Consider the following 20,259-nt stretch of genomic DNA (forward strand, 5'->3'; position numbering starts at 1 on the left):
CCAGGACACCAAAACTAAAGTTGTCATCCCTGAAGTTTCTTTAGTCAAAAATTTTAACAATTTCAAGAGGAGTTCTTTTCCTCCCAGAAAAGATTTCCCTACCAGAGAAAGTAGGTTCCCTGTTAGAAAATCCCAGATCATTTGTTATAGGTGTGGTGCCAATGATCACGTTGGTAATTACAGAGGTTGTCCAGCTTGGAATAAGGTTTGCATAAAGTGCAAAAAGTCTGGCCACTTTACCAAAATGTGCAGATCCCCTCAAAAGGTAAATTTCTTGTCCAATGATGAATTCGATGATACCGAACAACCTTCTGAAATTAACACTCTGTTATGCGTAGGTGATTCTGAATGCAAGGGTTTTCCCACTGATATCATCACCATTGATGGCAGAGAAATCTCAATGTTAATCGACTCGTGTGCCTGGTACACCATCATTGGGAAAAATATTTTTGATCGACATTGGCATGCCACCAAGTTATTACCATCAGACATAAATCCTGGTGGGTACACCGGTAAGAAGATTAACATTGAGGGTTACATGTGGGCTGAAATCAAATTCAAGGATAGATCCATTAAAGGGAAAGTTTATGTATCTTCCAAAGGAGCTTCTATCTTATGTTGGCCCCATCAATTCGACCTAGGGATAAAACTTGACCCCAATGCTTCACCTCCGGTATATGTAGTCTCCCCTGAAAATGATTTCACCACACAATTAAAAAACAAGTTTTCATCCATTTTTTCAGATAATTTGGGGACCTTTGTAAATTTCAAACACCGCATCATCCTCAAGGACTCAGCTGTACCCGTTCGGCATAGAGTAAGGAATGTTCCCCTGGCTTATCGTGAAAAGCTGAAAGATATTCTTTCTGACTTAGTAGATAAAAAAATTATTGAACCTGTCGAGTCCTCTCCATGGGTTTCGCCAGTGGTTTTGTCACTTAAAAGCAACGGCGAACTCCGCCTGTGTGTCGATCTACGGAGTTTAAATAAGGAAATATGGATTGACAGACATCCTTTACCCCACATCCATGAACTTATTTCTACTCTATCTGGAGCATCAGTATTCTCCACTCTGGATTTAACGAGTGCGTACCATCAGGTATTGCTACACGAAGAGTCGAAATTCCTAACAACCTTTATCACGCCGGAAGGCATGTTCCAGTATTGCCGCATGCCTTTCGGCTTAGCTAGCGCAGCCTCGGTGTTCCAAAGGCTGATGAAAACTGTGCTAGAGGGTTGTTTGGGTGCAATTGCATTTCAGGATGATATCCTCATTTATGGTAAGAATCACGAGGAGCATGATGTCAATCTTGAGAGAGTTCTCAAATCTGTTCAAGAAAAAGGTTTAACATTGAAATTGTCTAAATGCAAGTTCAGACAGTCCAAAGTAGAGTATCTTGGTCATGAGATTTCTTCGGAGGGCATTAAACCTAAGTTTAACCATATACAGAGTATTCTAAAAGCTCCTGCACCTTCGAATAAGGAACAATTAGTCTCATTTCTAGGATTAACTGAATTCTATAGCAAGTTCGTTCAGAACTATGCTTCAAAAGTACACTCCTTAAGGTCTTTACTAAAGAAAGATGTAAAATTCAACTGGTGCAAGGACCAGCAGTTTGCTTTTGACACTATGAAACAAGAAGTAGCTAATGCTCCCTTCCTCAAACCTTTTAACCTGGGTAAAGAATGCATAGTATGTGTGGATGCTAGCAATACCGGTTTGGGTGCCGTTCTAATCCAGAAAGATGATGGTGTTGAATGTGTAGTTTCTTATGCCTCCAGGACACTGCGTGGTGCTGAATACAATTATTCCACCATAGAAAAGGAACTTCTGGCTTGTACCTGGGCGTGTGAGCACTTTAGACAGTTCATTTGGGGTACCAGTTTTCGATTAAGAACCGACCACAAGCCTTTGATACACATGTTGGCAGCTGGTGGTGGCAGAACTTTGACTGCGCGTTTGGCCCGTTTGGCTGCCAAACTTCAAGAGTTCCAGTGCACTGTAGAATATATCCCTGGTCGCTTAAATGTACATGCCGACTGCATGTCGAGGTTACCTCTTGTCAATTCTGTTGGGCCTCTTTCTTCTGACTCGGACTCTGATGTGGTTTTTAACATCGGTGATGTCAATGAATGCAACAATACTAGTTTATCTGCTGGCATTTCTGAGCTTGCTTGGCGTGAGGCAATGTGTAATGACACCTGTTTATCTGGTGTTGTAGATTACTTACAGTATGGTTGGCCTCAAGAAAGGTACTTATCTGGTGACATTCTATCTTTCTTTAAAGTTAAAGATGAACTCATGTTTAACCAGGGTTTTGTGTCTCGCAGTGACAAAATTGTTCCTCCTTCCTCCCTAAGAGAAAAAATTGTCTCAATGGCACATGAGGGTCACATGGGCATGTCCAATACCAAAAGGCGCATCCGCGAATTCTACTGGTGGCCGGGTATTGACCGGATGGTTGATAGATGGGTAAACTCCTGCTCTCCTTGTGCCAATAGTGACAAAACTGTAAAACCCTTGTCTACTGGTATTTCTCCTATTGAGTTTGTTGACTATCCCTGGAAGAAATTGGGCATTGATATCGTTGGACCCTTTTCTTTGTCTTCGAACAAAGAAGTTTTCGCTTTAGTTCTAATCGATTATTTCTCCAAATGGCCTGAGCTCAAGATTGTTGATAAGATTGGCTCTACACAGGTTGTCCAATTTCTAGACGAAGTCTTTTGTAGAGAAGGTATTCCAGCCGAGATTGTCTCTGATAATGGTCCGCAGTTCGTTAGTAAGGAGTTTATGTCTTTTCTCCAGAGATGTGGCATTGTCCACAAAAGAGCGTCCAACTATAATCCCCAGGCCAATGGCCAGACAGAACGCTTTAACAAGGTTATTAAGGAGTCTATCCAGTTGGCGGTCAAGAGTAACCTTGACTGGAAGAAGACCTTAGGTGCTACTCTCTTATCTTACCGCACCTCCCCTAACTCGGTTACAGGACTTTCGCCTTTTGAAATGCTTAGAGGCAGGAAACCTGGTTCAAAACTTCTTCCCTGGTGGATGAAAGTTAAACTTCCTATTGGGTCTTCCTTTGACAGTGATGCAGTTAAGGATAGAGTGCTGAGATATCAACAGAAAATGAAAGGTTGTGCCTTGTCTTCTGGTAATTGCAGTAAGAAAATCAATGTAGGTGATTTTGTTCGTGTCAAGTTTGGCAAATCTATTGGGAACAGGTGGAACAAATGGTCTGATCCGTGCAAAGTTATTGAAATTTTCTCAAAAGCTGTTCGTGTTGAAGGGGGGAAAGTATGGAATTTCAGGAGAATCTCTCTGTGCAAGAACCCGAATCTTTTGTCTTCTCCTCCACCCATTGATCCCATTTTGGAGGATCCTGCATCTTATTCTCCTATGTTTGACACTTTCATACCGGTGGGTCAGAATACTAGTGTGCCTGTGCCTGTGTGCGGCCTTTCCTCTCAGTGTGTTCCTTCCACATCTTTCCCTGTCACACCTGTCAATGAGAGCTATGTACCCCCCTCTCCCATTGTTAGCAATGTTGACAATTCTGGTGTTCAAGTGGATGTACCTGTACCACCAGGTCCTACTTCCCATGGGAATGTTCTTCCTGAATCTGGTCCCAGGAAAAGTTCTCGTGTTAAACAAATTCCTGTAAAGTTACTTGATTATTGTTGTTGAACATTACTTCCCCTTCTTTCCTTGTCTTCCCCCTTCAATCCTTTTTTTTTATTTTTGTATTTTTTTTTTTTTTTTTCAAAGGGGGAAGGTGTGTAGTATCCATGTAATGCAGTTCTCTCTCTGTGTTCTCAGTTGGAATTGTTATTGTACACTTGCTCTGTAACATTCTATGCACCTTGAGCCACTCTATGCTGGGCTCCTGCTTGAGGTGGTTGTACAAGCTGTCGATGGAATAAATCTCCTAACTTCTACTTGGTTTCCTTGAGCGTCATTACAACATATCCCCTTGCCTCCACCGTACCACTTACAATCATCAAAATGATTGAAAGCTCCCTGTAAGAAGGCAAATTCTCTCCAGCTCCAAATATCTACTAAAAACTATTTCCGAAAAATAAAACATAACCTAAAAACCCTTGGACGTCCAGAATGAGTGACCATTCTCAAAGCCTGGCTTTCTGGGAACATCATTGAAAAGGCTGCTTTGGTCGAAGTTCTGGTACTCTCAAATCTCAAAGGTGTCAAAGCTATTCTTAAAGACTTACTTAAATCTACTCAAGATGCACTGGAGACTATTCCCAAAGCTGCAGCTCCACCTCATCACTTATCAAATCACTCTATTTTCACAGACCTACATTGACCACCATCTGAAACTAGAATTAACTATAAAATCTCATGATTCATGTATTAAACGTATAAGTGTGAGAAATTGGGTGTTGTTTGACTGGTGTGTGAGCCCAGGTTAAGCAGCAACCATAATCCTTGTCAAGGTGAAGTCATAAGCAAACCCAAATTAACCTGTGTTCAACCCTCTGGTTGCTAGGCACAGAGCAGTTGGGCAATGTGTAAAGTAACTGTGCAACACTTCAAATAATAACAAAGTGAAACACAGTGATCCCATGCCCATTTAGTAATATAGAGTAGAATTACATTTGAATAAATCATATAAGACCAAAATGACATAAATCCAATCAGTAGAACTGAAGTTATGAATTTTTAAATAGTTTACTGAAAATAGCAGCAAAAAACACAAAGTGCCCATTTGGGATATTTGGTCACACTGGACAGGGTGGAAGTTTAACTTAAAGGATGATCACAATGCAGCACTGTTCAGCTACAGTCACCAGGTTGGGCCAGCTGAAATTTACCTTCTCAAATTTGTGCCAAGAGTCCTGTTCATGTTGTAGAGGGCTGCTATGAGCAGGGAAAGCGTTGTGGGAGACTGTTGGCGTAGCACATAGAGGCGGCCAGACATCCCAGGTGGGCATTGCTGTAGCTTTGTGTTGGTGATCCCCCACTAGCAGTCGAGGCTGTAGCTTGAAGAGGTGGCTGCCTGAATTTTGCTTCGAATCACAGTGTGAGCAGTGAGATCTCAGTGTGAACAGGCCTGTTAGCCATTTGCAAAGCACCCAAAAACATGAATTCAGGTCCCTTGAGCCACACCAAGGATCCACGACTCGAGGGACACAACTTGGGGGTCAGCTGCAGCTGGGTCCAGGAGCTGTTTCAGGATGTTGGGGGTCCTTTTATGTAGGGCTGGGCTTAGTTCGCGAAGTAGCGCTACGCGTAGCTACGTGAAGTGCACTTCGCACTACACGAGCTACGCGTAGCACTACGCGAACTGTGTAGTACCCTGTTCGCACTGTGCAAGATGCTGTTTTCAATGATTGCACAGTGCGGACAAGCATCCAGCCCTGTGCAATCATTAAAAACAGCATCTTGCACAGTGCAAGCTGTAGTTTTACGCAGCTCGAGTAGATTTTTAATGAGCGGCAGATTTCCACGCTCGCGATCGGCAACTTGCTGTTGCTGATCGCGAACAAGGAAAAAGTCTCGCCGGGAAGTTGAGGACCGCGAGCAAGCAAAAAATTACCACTGCACTACGCTAAGTGTGTTTGCACTGTGTTACGCGCAGTTCGCGTAGTTCAAAGTTGCGCAAACTTCGCAAACTACGCAAGCGTAGCATAGTGCTTTGCCCAGGGTTACTTTTATGTCCCAAGGGCTCAAAGCAGGAGGCTAGCAGATTACCCCTTGGAGTCACTCTGGTGCCCTGGATTTAAGGGTGAAGTTGCAGGTTAAGTCTCTCCTCACCCAAGTAAGAAGGCAGCAGGGCAGCAGTTTCTTCAGAGCAGCATTGTGGCATTGCTTGTAGCAGCACAGCAGTCCTCCTTTCTGGCCGAGTACCCACGGGCCCAAAAGTGTTCTGAAGAGTTGGTGTCTAAGATTCAGTATTTATAGCCTGTTGTGCCTTTAAAGTGAGGGAGAAGCTTCTAGAGGTTTCACTCTGAAGTTCCCAGGCAACCTGTTTTCCCTGTACTAGCTCCAGACTAACTACAGAGGATATGCAGCCCTTTGTGTGGAGGCAGGGCACAGCCTATTTAAGTGTAGGTAGGGCTGTGCCCCGTTCCTACCTCCCATCCTGCCAGTGAATGCCCATCCAGGCACACCTACGCTCCATATTGTGTGTAGCTGTCTAGGAGGAGTACACAAAGCACAACTGTCAGGTACACCCAATAATGTGACCCAGAGACAAGCTGCAGGCATCAAATGTCTAGGGCATAAAAAAATGCCAACTTTCTAAAAGTATAAATAACATGATGCACGAATGCACTCCTTCCCATGTAATCTGCACTTTTCTTCTTATAATTTAACTCAACAATCACGTGCGTTAACTGGTGCCGTGGTCCGTTCCACTCTCACGGCTTCGTAGTTAGCAAATGTATATGGGCACGTGTCTAATGCTCCCTCCAGTTGCATTGCTCAATATCGCACTGCACTTATAAATGTATAAAGATCCACATTCAGTTCACAGTGTAAACCAATAGGTAATCAATTTTAACCAATACTTGTGCCAAATGTAATCCAAAAGATCACAGTCACGACTAGGACAGCATAGTTCCATGTTTTGCTTTTATTTAATAATTTTCAAGTGCCGCTGCGTGCCCATGCGGGCTTCAACATATACACGTCACGTTTAAGCAATTCATTTTAGTGGCTTCATACGGTATTTCCCAACAGAGCAACTATCATTGACTAAATTGTTTTATTACAAAGGAACCTATATTCAGGAATTATCTATGGTGTGCTGGGTCGGGTGTTGGTCATTTTCTATTGACTTAGATAGCGATACCTACTTGCACTCTTCAAAGTGTTGACAAGGATTACCATTGTTCAGTGCTCAGGAGTGAAATTGTCTCTTCTCTTCTGCTCTAAGCATTTGTAGAGAGTAATTGCTGTGACTTACTTCAACATACATTATTTTCTAGTACCAATTACTGGCAGCCTTTTGTTAAAAGGCTGATAATTGTCAGATATTTTTTTGTTTCATACATTATTGTAAAAGTACCATAGTTAACTTGCATAAATGTTTGATCAGTAGCGGCTGCTCCTCTTAACAGGTGGTGGGCCGGTGGTGGGCCAGGTGGTGGGGAGGTGTGGGGGAGGGTTTAAATACTAACAAAAAAAGCACATACCTGCTGCTGCCGGCTGCCATCTCAAATGTAAATGTAAATGTATGTAAATGTATAGGCATTTATATAGCGCACTACTTACCCGGAGGGTCCCAAGGCGCTTCGACCGCTGCGAAACCCTTCCTGGCTTCCCTGAGAGATGGTCCCTTAATGGGTATCTCCAGGGTGAGACCAGGCATCCCCGGCGGTCTGGTGGGGCCGTTAGTGAGAATGAGGCAAGCTAATGCCCAGAGTTGCCGAGTGTGATCGCTGATCAGAGTGGGCACCGAGGCGAGAGAATTATCGAGTCCGCTGACCCTGGTCCAGAAACCTGCCGCGCCGGGAATCGACCCTGGTCCGGGGCCGTCCTCTGCTCTCGGGTCTGCCGCTCTCTAACCAGTGAGCCACACTACCTCACTAGTTAGAGGCGTTCTTCTGCTCTGGTGCTCCGTTCGGACTGGTGCACACTGCCAGGCTCCTAGGTGCCAATCACTGTGCTACAGTTATACAGCATGAGAGCAGGGCCCTGATTGGGCTGAGCGGGTTGGCTTACACTCGCTCAGATCTTAGGAGCCTGTGTCTCTTCTCCACCCGCCAGCACCACCCCGGTGCAGCACAGCTCGGGTGGAGAGAGATCAAAGTGTGCATGATGGATTAGCCGGAATTAGACAGCCGGCCAAAACCGTCATGCACACTTACAGGGTGCACAACTCCTCCCCCTGCTCTCGTCATGGCCCCACCCCGCCCAGACTTGTCTTGCTGGCTCCAGCACAGAAAGAAAAAGATAATACATGGATTTATTATCATTTGATTTTTCCCTCCCTCAGCGGGCTCTCAGCAGGGGGTGACGCTCCTCTGCCATAGCATAGGAGCCGCTGCTGTGTTTGATATAAAATGAAGTTTCTTTGGGCATGACATACTGCTTTGTGTATAGTATTACAGCGTTTGATTACAGCATATCTCACAGTGTTACACCTTATCCTTTTCCTTGACCTTTTTATTAAAAGTGCGTAAATTAGCTCACCCCATGACTGCTCTAGACCACATGGGCTGCCTTTCTTATCACAGTGCTGACAGCAGTCAACAATGTGTGGGGCTTTCCTTGACCGAAGTCTTGAGAACATATCTGTCCGACATTAACCTGTTTATGTTGCAAAGAGGACTATACAAATCTACACATATTAGTAAAATATCCAATGCTTTTCAAAGGAGCCCTAATCCCACACTTCCCCTTCTTATTGTCAAGAGACAGTGGGCCAGACCTAATCTGTCACTGCTTCTTACAACACTAGTACTACTGCTGTCCAAGGTCTCAGTCTTCAAGAAGGCTGTAACTTGTCTGCACCCAAAAATGAACTCACTCACTTGTCCATCCACAAACTCAGGCATTCATCTGTTTATCCATTCCCCCACAAATTCATCCTTAGATCCATGCTCTGACACTCACCTGTTCTTTCATCTCTTTAGTCTCTCAGCCAATACTTAACTCATTCTCAGTCACATTTTGACAAGTACTCACACAAACACGACACACAGTGGAGAAGCAGTTTCGTGTTAAAACTGCTAGACCTATTGGGTTTTCAAAAGCGTGTTAATTTCTCTCAGCACAACACCCTTAACTTTTTTGTCTTTTTATGCTTGTAGGTATCTGGGGCTTCAGTTAGTCTTCGAAGTGGCATCGTGTGTGTGTTTCTTCCTGGTGTTCCTCATTCTACGAAATCAAGAAAAAAGAGCTTTGAACAAGTGCAGTCCAGAAAACCTGAAACACACCACCATGGTGGAAAATGGCCAAGGTGAATGGAAGATATAGACCATGAAAATAGCATGTGCTCACTCCTGACGCAATCCTCCTCACTGCAATAACCAGGGAACTCTCTTATGCTGCACTTTAATCTATAGCCACAGATGTTTACCTGGAGTTTCTAAATTACTTCAGCACCTGTATGATACATTTAAAATCAGAAATGTTAGTTTTTTTCAAGACATCAAATAGCATTCCATGTTAAAGTAATATTTTCAATTGCCATGGGTCAGGTTTTCATGCCTCTATACGTCCACTTTAGCAGTCTCATGCATATCAGTGTGACTAAATCATGACATTTATATGTACATAAAACACACTGATATACAGGCTAAAGCAGTGCTCTAAATGTCCACCATAGATTCATGAAGAACCAAGATAACTTCACGAGAGTCACTCCTATTGCATATATGAAATCCCAGCAGTTTCTCCAGTTATTATACTTGTTATTTAACACCTGCTGTCTTAGGATATAAGAGCTGTGCAAATACATTCAATAATATTCTGTTTGTTGCAACCATGTTATTCGATTTGTTTCCAGTGTGAAAGTTCATCGCGAGAGGCACCGTTGCTTACTCTGACACTTGTTCCTAGAAAGAACACTGCCCTATAAAGTGCCTAGGGCAACATCAGAGTTCTTTGTTGGGGGTCTTCGGCAAGAGACAAATAATAGTAAATTAAGAGACACATCTTACTGCATTGAGGATGCAGCCTATGAGCCATCCATCTACCCACTACTGTAGATAAAGCACTGTGAGCTCATGCACTACTGAGGAGGGGTGTAGGGCTGAGATAAGTATGAGTGCTTCTGAAACGAGAAAAGATAATCACGTTGTTTCATACATGGAGTTTTTAGAAAATAACTATGTAGACTTTCTTACCGTTTATGATACCTGCATATCGAAGGTTATCAAAAAGATCTGACTGGATCTGAATGGATGAAGCTCAGCTGTCTGAAGCTGAACTCAGACAAGACGGAAGTCCTCATCCTTGGACCATCCCCCTCTGCCTGGGACGACTCCTGGTGGCCACCTGCCCTGGGCACCGCCCCAAACCCACAGACCACGCGTGCAACCTGGGCTTCATCCTGGACTCCTCCCTCACGATGACCAAGCAAGTCAACGCCGTCTCATCGTCCTGTTTCAACACCCTGCGCATGCTCCGGAAAATCTTCCGTTGGATCCCCACAACAACCAGGAAGACTGTCACCCAGGCCCTCGTCACCAGCCGCCTAGACTACGGGAACACCCTCTACGCCGGAACCACAGCCAAACTCCAGAAAAGACTACAGCGCATTCAGAACGCCTCGGCAAGACTCATCCTGGACATCCCCCGCCACAGCCACACCTCTGCCCATCTGAAGAATCTGCACTGGCTCCCCGTCAGTAAGAGAATCACATTCCGACTGCTCACCCACGCACACAAGGCTCTCCACGACGTGGGCCCCATGTACCTCAACAACCGACTTGAATTCTACATGCCAACCCGCCAGCTCCGCTCCGCAAGCCTCGCCCTAGCCACCATCCCACGTATTCGCAAAGCCACCGCCGGAGGAAGATCCTTCCCCTACCTAGCAGCCAAGACATGGAACTCCCTCCCCACCCACCTCCGGCTGACATAGGACCATCTCGCCTTCGGGAAGCAACTCAAGACCTGGCTCTTCGAGCAGTAGCGACCCCCCCCCAAGCGCCTTGAGTCCCTAACGGGTGAGTAGCACGCTCTACAAATCCCTTGATTGATTGATTGATTGATTGATTGACTCATTGTTTAAGAGGCAGCATCACAAAGTACAGGCAGGATCACAAAGATGCTTGCCACTTAATAAGAGGAAGACACTTAGGTGTGTCCTGTAGTTGCATGACAAGGTGAGAAGGGGCTCTAGTCTGTGAGGGGCCATCTGCGGCACACACCTGAACTTTTAAAAACATCTTCTACTACAGACAGAATTCCCTTTCTGGCAGTCCTAATGAATATCCTTGTGAAAATGAATCTCAAGAAGGGATTATATTTGTCACAGCTGAAGTGATGCATCCCTGTTCAGGGCGCGTGGTTTAACTGACAAGGGGGAAGTGAGGAGAAAGGCTGAGGCAGGGTACACTGTCTAGTCCTCACAGGGGCGGCCTTAGGCATGTGCAAGCTGTGCACCCACACAGGGCCACCAAATCCCAGAGGCCACCACGCCAATATATATCCTTAATATTATAATCCTTTGAGGATGGATACATATTTGCGTGGCTGCCCCTGGCCGGGATCTGGCCGCCTCTGGCTCTGTTCCACTTCCAAATACCCTGACCCCCCCCCCCTCTCTTCACGGACCTCCACACTCCGCCCCGCCCGGACCCCCTCTTCCTGGGCCCCCTACCTTCGCTCCCTGCCCAGGACCGCCATGAGCCTAGAGCCACCCCTGAGTCCTCATGTGTTTTCCTGCATTGTTGGTTTCATCCTGGAAGCTGCACTATCTCATGGTTGGGTTCCTCGAGTGCAGCAGCATAAAAGCTGCACTCTGGAACCCGTTTGTGCCTGTAAGTCTTACCTTAAACTTTACACTTACCTTCTTTTCACAACAGCCTTGCCACTGCTGCCTTCTCCTTGATTTGGTCATGCTGCTGCCTCTGTCAGAACCTCTGGAGGGATTCCTTCAATGTTTCGATGGCTGTTGAGATTTACTTGGTGTCCTTTCAGTTTGGGAAGTTTTCCATCTTCCATTCGCCTGTGGAGACTAAAGCAGTATAAAGAACATTTACCAACAACTGACTAATCTTCCAATTTGGTGAGATGTATACATGGAAGTAAGTTTGGATATTTACTCACCTCCCTGCAATTGGGATCCCTCAAATGCGACAGATGATGTCATGAGCATTCTGCAAAAGAAGGAAAATACTGTCAATGGATATTTATCCAGATGAACCTGGGATTGAGAGTGCATGTTAATTGTTTGTTGTCAAAGACTCTTTGAGGCACTCCTGGGGACAGACTAAATCACTGATATTCTATCGACTTTGTTTGAGAGACTTTGAGAGAATCGTGTAATTCTGGTCTTCTGTCGCTCCCTTAAAGTCTCTGTCAGTTAAGGGCTTAGGTACTCCTGGGCAATATAGGGTGATTTTAGAAATAAGACTATTTGGTTTTGTTATTAAATAGGCATCCTCTATCATTTTCATTCACTTAGGATTACACTGCCTTTCTTGGGTTCCTGCAGTGAGCTACAAGTGGGAAAGTGAAAGGTATTAAGTAATAATACACCCTTAGCAGTTGTAAAGCTATTTTCTAGATGTTCATAAGTTAGAGGAAAAGGTTCTTAAAAGTCCATTATATTTCGATTTAGATGTATTACTATCCTAGAATGGTGAAGGAACCTCTAGTGCTGTGAATCGATGCGAACACCTTGAAGGGACCCTGGACCAGCATCCTTTGTGATTAAGGGCCATGGACCAGCATCCTTTGTGATTAAAGGCCATATGTATCAAAACAGTTTAGAGAATCGCAAAATGCAATGTATGTAGGATTTGCTAAACATTTTGTGAATCCTACATATTCCTTATTTGTGAATCACAAATTAAGATACGCAAATAAGGAATACTTTCCCGTTCATTCCTGTGGGCTAGTAGGCTCATAGGAATGTTTGGGACGACATTCTCGATTTGCGATTACCAATTAGAAAATCACAAATTGAGATTGCAATTTCAAAGTTGCAAGGGTGTCAAAAGGACACCCTGTTGCACCCCTGAAATATGCATTTGTGCACATTTTGTGCACAAACATGACCTAAGGGCATGTATGTTCGACATATGGCACTAAAAAATCAAAAAAGTGTTTTTTTAAAGAAAATCGCAAATTACCACCAACTTGAAGTTAGTGGTAATTTGCAATTCCTTAAGGTCAAATAGCAAATTTCTGGTGCTTCCAGAATTGCATTTAAGCAATCGCAATTTGTAATTCCTTGATTGCCTTCACAAAATAGAGAATCGCAAATTTTGTGATTCTTTATTTTGCGATGGCCTTTTGGGATGATACATTCCAAAAGACTTTTTCCCATTTGCAATCGGGCAGATTCTGAGAATCTGCCTGTTTGCAAATGGGAAAAAGGCTTGATAGATATGGCCCTAAAACTTTTCTCACACTTCCCCTTTCCCCTGGGTGTTGTTATCACCTGGAGTTCTATCCCAATCTCCCGTGGTTGTGAGGCATAGGGAATCAACTTCTGGTATTCATGTCTCACTCCCACAAGATTGTGCAGCCTGCTACTGTACTGGTTGTTCCCAGACATTACAGAATTAAGGCCCAAGTTTAAGATTCTAGTCTGAGTTAGTTGGAATCCCAGAACCCTTTTTTTGGCAGATAAAATTGCTATATTAGACCCCCACCGGAATGAAACCAAGGATTTATGACAGGCAATACAACAGTCTCTAGAGGAAAGATATAAGCTTGGTCTATAGTAAGACAATTTACAAGGTGGTTCAGGAGGTGCTGGGGGTAGACCTAAAACTACATTTTGGTGGAAGGGTCAAATTAAACCCATTTTAAACCCTCCTACTTTTCTTTATTCTGATGTGCATACAGCAGATGATAAATGGGGTGCAACATGTGGCAATGAAGTATCAAACCCAGTAATTCAGGTTATTGCACCACATAGTGTTCCACTGGTTCCTTCTGGATGGTTTTATAGGGAGTCCTCTAAGTTTGCAACCCTTTTATATCAATGTTAGTTGCGTTTCATGTACAAGCCAATGTACTTTCTGATTGACCAATGACATTCATCGAGTGGCATCCATCATTTCTTATCTTGGTGGACCACCAGGTACATGGTCAATGCCACTAATAGTCTTATAATCATCTGAGGAGGAGAGCAGCTGAGATTCATTTGGCTTCCATTAAATAAGCAAGTAATCAAAGGAGAATGAATCAATTGTCCTGTTTATAGCCAGGGTCTTGGGTTCGTACTGTCTTTAAAAACCCTCATTCACGTTGAAGCCGTTGGTGTGGTATATCTTGATTTTCCACTAGCATTATTACGTGGTACTCCGCAGTTGATTTCAGTGGATTAGAAGAGGAAGGGTGGAAGCCTAATTCTTTGGGTTCTGCCGGCGAGGTAGGAGTGGAGCCAGTCGAAGGCAGTTCCCTGGATGGCAGCTTTGTGGAGTTTGGCAGTGAGTGCACAGTGGGAGATGGTGTTGAAGGCTGCAGAGCGGTTGAGTAGGATCAGGGCAGCAGTGTGTCCTTGGTCGAGGAGGGCGTGGATGTAGTCTGGGGCGGCAAGTAGAGCGGTTTCCATGCTGTGGTTGCAGCGGAATCTGAACTGGGAGGGGTTGAGGATAGAGTTTTCTTCGATGAATTTCGTTAGTTAGATGTTGATGGTTTTCTCAGTGACTTTTCCCATGAAAGGGAGGAGGGAGATGGGTCAGTAGTTCTTAAGGTCCGTGGGATCTGCTGATGGTTTCTTGAGTATGGGTCTGACTTCTGCCGTTTCCAGTCACCTGGAAAGATGCCGGTTTCAATTCGAAGATGGCGTTGATGGTGCGCCATAGTTCTGGGGTGAAGTCGGCGGCTCAGTAGAAGATGTGCAGGGCAGTGGTCTGTGGGGGCTCCAGAGTGGATGCCTTTCATGGACGATGCAGTGTCTTCGGTGGTGACTGGTGTCCAGGCGGAGTTAGTGGGCTGGCTGGCTGGCTGCGTTGCTGGAGTATGGAGTGGTCTCAGAGTCTGGTATCTGGTCGTTGAAGTTGTTATAGAGGTCCTTGATCTTCAGATGGAATTAGGAGGTCATAGGAACTGGGATTGGGCGAGGGCAGATTTGAGCTGCTCCTCTGTGATTTTGCTCCAGTTTCTTCGTGGAGGGCGGGTGCAGGTTTGGGTGCCATGGATTAGTTCACTTTAAAGTGTACGCAGTGGTGGTCCGGCCATGGGGGCTGCGTGGTGTGGCTTAAGTGGATGTTGTTACCGCCTGCAAAGTCCTGGCTTGTGGGTGAGGGTGGTGATGAGCTGTTTCAGTCCGAGGTTGGCAAGGTTGTCCAGGAGGGTGGTGGAGTTGTGGTCCTTGAGGTGGAAGAAGGTGGTCTCCAATGAGTGTGTAATCCATGGTGGCGATGGCGTGGGGCACGATGAGGTCGACCATAGAGGTGGTGAACGCAGTTTGAGGCTCGGAAGCTCTGTAAGCGAGGTTGCCTCTTAGGGTCGTTCTGGGGCTGGTCTGGATCTGGAGGTGGAGGTGGAGGTGGTGGGTGGGCTATTGCTCGAGCTGGACATCATGAGTCAGAGGGAACTCTTGTGTGCAATGGCAAGTCCTCCTCTGGGCGGTTGGGGTGGTACTTCCTCTGGATCTTCTATCTTTCCGGGATGGCAAAGGCGATGTTGGGTTGGAGGTGGAATTGGTCCAAGTTTCTGTGAAGAAAACGATGTCTGGGGAGGTCCCAGATTTCTACTGTGTGTCTGTGCAGGGGCGCACGTTGAGGAGGATGCACCTCAGGGCTTCTGAGGTGTTGGCGTTGGGCATTAGGGTGGTGGCCATGGGGGTGCGCACAGTGGGGCAGGTCTGGTGGCAGTGAAGGTAGGAGAACTGTCCGTGGGAGGTGCTCTGTTTAGACAGCTGGCAGTTGTTGTTCCTTCCAGGGTTGAGTGCGAGGAGGGCAACTGAGTCATAGCGGTGGGGGGTCAGAGATCCAGTGTCCATGGCGCTGGTCGCAGTCAGGACGCGCACGGGCGCAGATGGGCTTGCCTTTGGCGTATCATAGGCACGCCCGATGCATGCTTCTGCTGCACGGCCACCATTAAATAGGTGAGGGAAGTGCAGCTGGGAGGCGGAGGCAGGAACCAGCAGGGGGAAGGGGCCACAGGGGCAGCAGCAGCGGTGGGAAGGGTGGCAAGCTGCAAGCTGCACAGAGAACACAACTCAACAACAGCAATTGTCACAAAGTGAATTAACGGTCACAGATAAGGTACAAGTAAGGTACAATAAGGCACAAATACAGCACAAACGCGGCACAATAAGGCACAAATGAGGCAGAAAACAATACACGAATACAGAACAAGGCACAAGAACAGAGACGGACATGGATAGGGAACAGAAATGGCATGGACAAGGCAACAATAGGGCAGAAAAACAAGAATACAGGCACACGAGCAGAGTGGGCACAATCACAGAGACTGACTCACGGACAGACACGAACCTGCGAGCGGCAGTGAGGCAGGGGCAGCGGCACAACAGCGGAGCTGTGGGGGAAGAGCAGGCCTCTGGTCAGGAGGTCAGAGGTCTTGCTCATTAAACCAAGGAGGTTTAGTCCTATCAGCTTGACATGCTGAAATAGGGGCTAGCTAATTCACAGTACCTTAGTCCCACTTCAGCTCTCATTGTGTGTGGCTGTCTAGGTGGGCTATACAAAGCCCAACTGCCAACTCCACCCAGTCATGTGACCAGAGAGAGGGTTCAGGCACCAAATAGGAGAGGCAAGAAAATACCTTCCTTCTAAAAGAGACATTTTCAGAATTGTAATTTACAATCCAATTTCACCATTAGGTTAGGATTTTAAATTATGTTTCCAAAGACACCAAACATGAACCAGTCATATTTTTCCATTTGTAAATTTTGCTTATAAAATGTAATGAGGTAATCATCATGTTATCCTACAGGAGATACAGGCTTTGGAGTAGTTAACAATGAATGTAAGAGTTTTTCACTACCAGGACATGTAAAATTTTAAAGAACATATCCTGCTTTTTAAATACATCGCACCCTGCCCCCTAGGCTGTCCAGGGCCTACCCTAGTTGTGACTTACATGTATTAAAAAGAAGGGTTTTGGCCTGCCAAGAGGTTTAACTTGCCAAGTCGACATTGCCATTTAAAACTGCACACATAGGCTCTGTAATGGCAGACCTGAGACTGATTTGGATTCCAGGGCTACTTCAGTGGGTGGCAGAATCAGTGCGGCAGGCAGTATTTAAGTGAAATTGGGCAATCCAATATACCATTGTCGGCTTGGTTGATTACATTAAACATGTAAGGATGTCTAAAAGGGATTTAATTTTACAAAAAGTAATTCTTTAAATTTATATTTTATATGGGATGTCTCATCATGACAAAGTCATTGAAGAAATGCATGTATATTTATGAAGAGAAAGCAATTTAGTTGGCCAGGTGTAACACTGATGATTTTTTTTTTCAAAATGCACAAACTTAGAGGTTCATAACAAGAATCTAACATACATTGATAACAGAAATTAAAATTTAACTAAGAAAGATTAATGTCATTAATGTAATACTACCCATCTCCAAATAACAAAACCAGAGTCTGTCCTACACGGAGTAACTAGATCTCCCCAGATGAATTTAACAATCACTAAATGGAAGTCTGGGTTATACGTTGATATTTCGGTCTCTGTTGTAATGTATCCATGAGACCATCTTCATGACACAAATGATTTGAGTGAAGATCCACGACCTAATGGTAAATGACTTGGAAATGAGAAAAATGTGAAAGGGGTCTCTTCAAATCAACTGGAAGTGGACTTAGGTTTGTTCTACTGAAGCCTCTCACCAAGGGCTTAGGCAGTGTACACCCAGGGGCATTTGTTTGTCATACCAGGGACTTATGAGTAAATGAAATATGTCAATTGGGTATCAGTCAATTCTACAATGCTAGCAGTGGTAAAATGCAGTCCTAAAGGCAATACAAATGAATTCAGCAAAAAGGGGAGGAGGCCAAAATGTTTTTGCGGGTGGCCCTGCAGATAGGGACATATAAGTAAATTAAATATGCCAATTGGGTATAAGCCAATTCTGCGATGTTTTAAGGAGAGAGCACAAGTGCTTCACCCCTGGTTAGCACTAACACCAACAAAAATTAATTCTGCAAATAGTGTAGAAGGAAGGCAAAAGGTGTGGGGTTGTCCTGTGAAGAGAGCCATTTCTAACATGCCTGATGGATAACACAAGTCTATTTTCTTTGATAATATAGCTGCTCCCCAGTTTCGAGCTATTCTGGGAGTAGTTTGGTTATATCATCATAATCCATTTATTGATTGGTTTTCAGGGACAATAACCTTCCCTTCTCTCAACTGTCTACAACATTTTTCAGAAAACTCATTTGAGCAGTAGCATACACAATGTATGTTGAGAGGGTATGACTCAGTGGTTCATATGGAATACCATAGCTTCATGGATATTTTTGATAAAAAGTAGAGAATTGTTTTACCCCTCACAGACCTTTCGACTGTCTGATTGATCTTCAACCTGGGGCTATGTTACCATGCAGCAGGTTTATGCTCTAATAGAGCAGGGAAATTTGCACTTAAGAAAATATTTGGATGAACTCCTGGAAATCGGGTTCACCCATCAGCCCGTTCTCTGGTGTCTGCTCCATTGTTTTTCCATGAAAAGGAGAGAGACTCCATATTTGCATAGACTACAGAGGCTTTAATCATGTTACTATTAAAACATGTAAACGTTACCTTTGATTTCATGTCTGTCAGATCAAGTAAAAAAGGTCACTGTTTTCAGTAAATTAGACTTTAGAGGGGCTTATAATCTGATGTGGGTTCGGGAGAGTAATGAGTCGAAGACTGATTTTCGTTCCAAGTTTGGTCTCTATGAATACCTGATTATGCACTTTGAGCTTTGTGATGCCCCTGTTCCATTCCAGTAATTCCTAAATTAGGTATTTAGAGAATGCATTGATATCTATGCTGTTTTATATATTGATGATATACTATTTTTTTACAGTTCTCTAGAAGAACATGTTGATCATGTCAAAAACATTATGAGGACGTTGAGAGAAAACCCACTGTTTGCAAAGTTGGAGAAATGTATTTTTGATGTTGAAGATGTTCAAAAGGTGTGCAAATGGATATGAAGAAGGTTGAAGCTGTTAAGGTTTAGAAATCCCCCAGTAGGTGAAGGAAGTGCAGGCTTTGCTAATTTTAATAAATGTTTCATAAGTCAGCTTTGTGCTTTGGTCTCTCCTATTACCAAACTTACCAGTAGGATGTGGAGGCAGAAACATCTTTTCAGGCCCTAAGTTAAAGATGTGTCAAGGCCCCAATTCTTAGGCATCCAGGGCAAGCCCAGTCCTTTGTAGTAGAGGCAGATGTATCTCAAACTGCAGCGGGAGGGATTTGTTCGCACTAGGTAACTGATTCATTCCCAAGCGTTGCTTATTACTCACGTAAACTCAGCTCTCCTGAAGTTAACTAAACTATGGCAATAGGGAACTTTTGGCTACTAAATATGCATTAGAAGAATGGTGTCATTATCAGTTGGGGGCCCAACACACAATAACCAATCTTACTGACTATTGCAATCTAAAATTCTTAAATTCTTCCTGGACTTTGATTGCACTACAGTTAAAACAGACAAAAAAAATCCAATTATGATTTTGTTATCACTTTCCAGCCTAAAGAAAATTCATAATCCTCCACTTATAATTCTGGTTGGTACAGTGTTAGAGATTGTAACAATCATAGATCTTTGACCCTGGTTCAACTAGTGCAAAACACAAAGGAAGGTAAAGAAGTCCTAGAGCAACATGATAGTTGTAAGAAATGTAGCTATTAGTTGTGTGGCCTGCACAAGTGATAGGTCCACAATTTTCCCATACTGGGAACCTAGCACACCATAGTTGTGCTTGATTCTCTCAAGATAGCGAAGCAGAGCAGTCTAGGGCCTACTCAGGGGAGGTGGTGTGGGCTGGTGTGCAATAATATCACTCAATCAATAATTGTGCAGTGAGTGCTTTTTTTTAGAAAAAGGAAAAGTACATTTATTATGCACACACTACCAAATACTACACAGTCATTTACAAATATATACATTAGGCAGATAGTAAATACCATAGATGACATTGCTTTATTATCTTTGTTGCCCTAAACTAATATAAACATATAAGATAAGTCCATTGGCGTGGTTGAAGGCTCAATATCAACAAACCATATGTTCATTATGTGCAAATACACTTATTATTGTTAATAAAGCATATTCACTCAATAATCACTGTCATCATTATAATACCAATAAAGCTTTTTAAAGTGATCATAATGTGTGTGTGTCTGTGTGCTTTTTATATACTTTTAAACCATGAAAAACAGCCCTGGAGAACATCACGTTCTGGTCATATAAAATGCAACCATAGATTCAGCTCCTAGTGGGCACTGTACACCATATACATTCTTTTACATCTTTAGGCCAAATTAAATGCAGCCATAAAATAAGCACCTAGAGGGTGCTGCACTCCCAGCTGAGGAGCAAGCGCTCCAGCTTTGAGAGTACTTAAAATATTTATGTGGAAATCTTAAAAGGGTATTTGGTTTGCTTGACCCAAATAAGATAGCATTAGTTGAG

The 20,259-nt window shown here is 44.1% G+C and overlaps 1 protein-coding gene across 3 annotated transcripts in view; it reads left to right on the forward strand.

Moving 5' to 3' along the window:
• The window catches only part of LOC147693577 (solute carrier organic anion transporter family member 2B1-like), a 617,951-nt gene extending 598,006 nt beyond the window's left edge, over positions 1-19,945 (forward strand). For 2 of the 3 annotated variants that reach the window (XM_086933807.1, XM_086933808.1), the window contains exons 15-16: positions 8,776-8,924; positions 11,500-19,945. In XM_086933807.1, the coding sequence (XP_086789933.1) occupies positions 8,776-8,924; positions 11,500-11,525 (175 nt within the window). In that variant the 3' untranslated portion in view covers positions 11,526-19,945. Of the gene's footprint in view, positions 1-8,775; positions 9,535-11,499 lie in introns of those variants that run through there. The other variant, XM_086933809.1, reaches the window with a different exon arrangement.
• The last annotated feature ends 314 nt before the right edge of the window (positions 19,946-20,259 follow it).

The sequence above is a fragment of the Lissotriton vulgaris genome, chromosome 8, assembly GCF_964263255.1.
Source record: "Lissotriton vulgaris chromosome 8, aLisVul1.2, whole genome shotgun sequence".
Lineage (NCBI taxonomy): Eukaryota > Metazoa > Chordata > Amphibia > Caudata > Salamandridae > Lissotriton > Lissotriton vulgaris.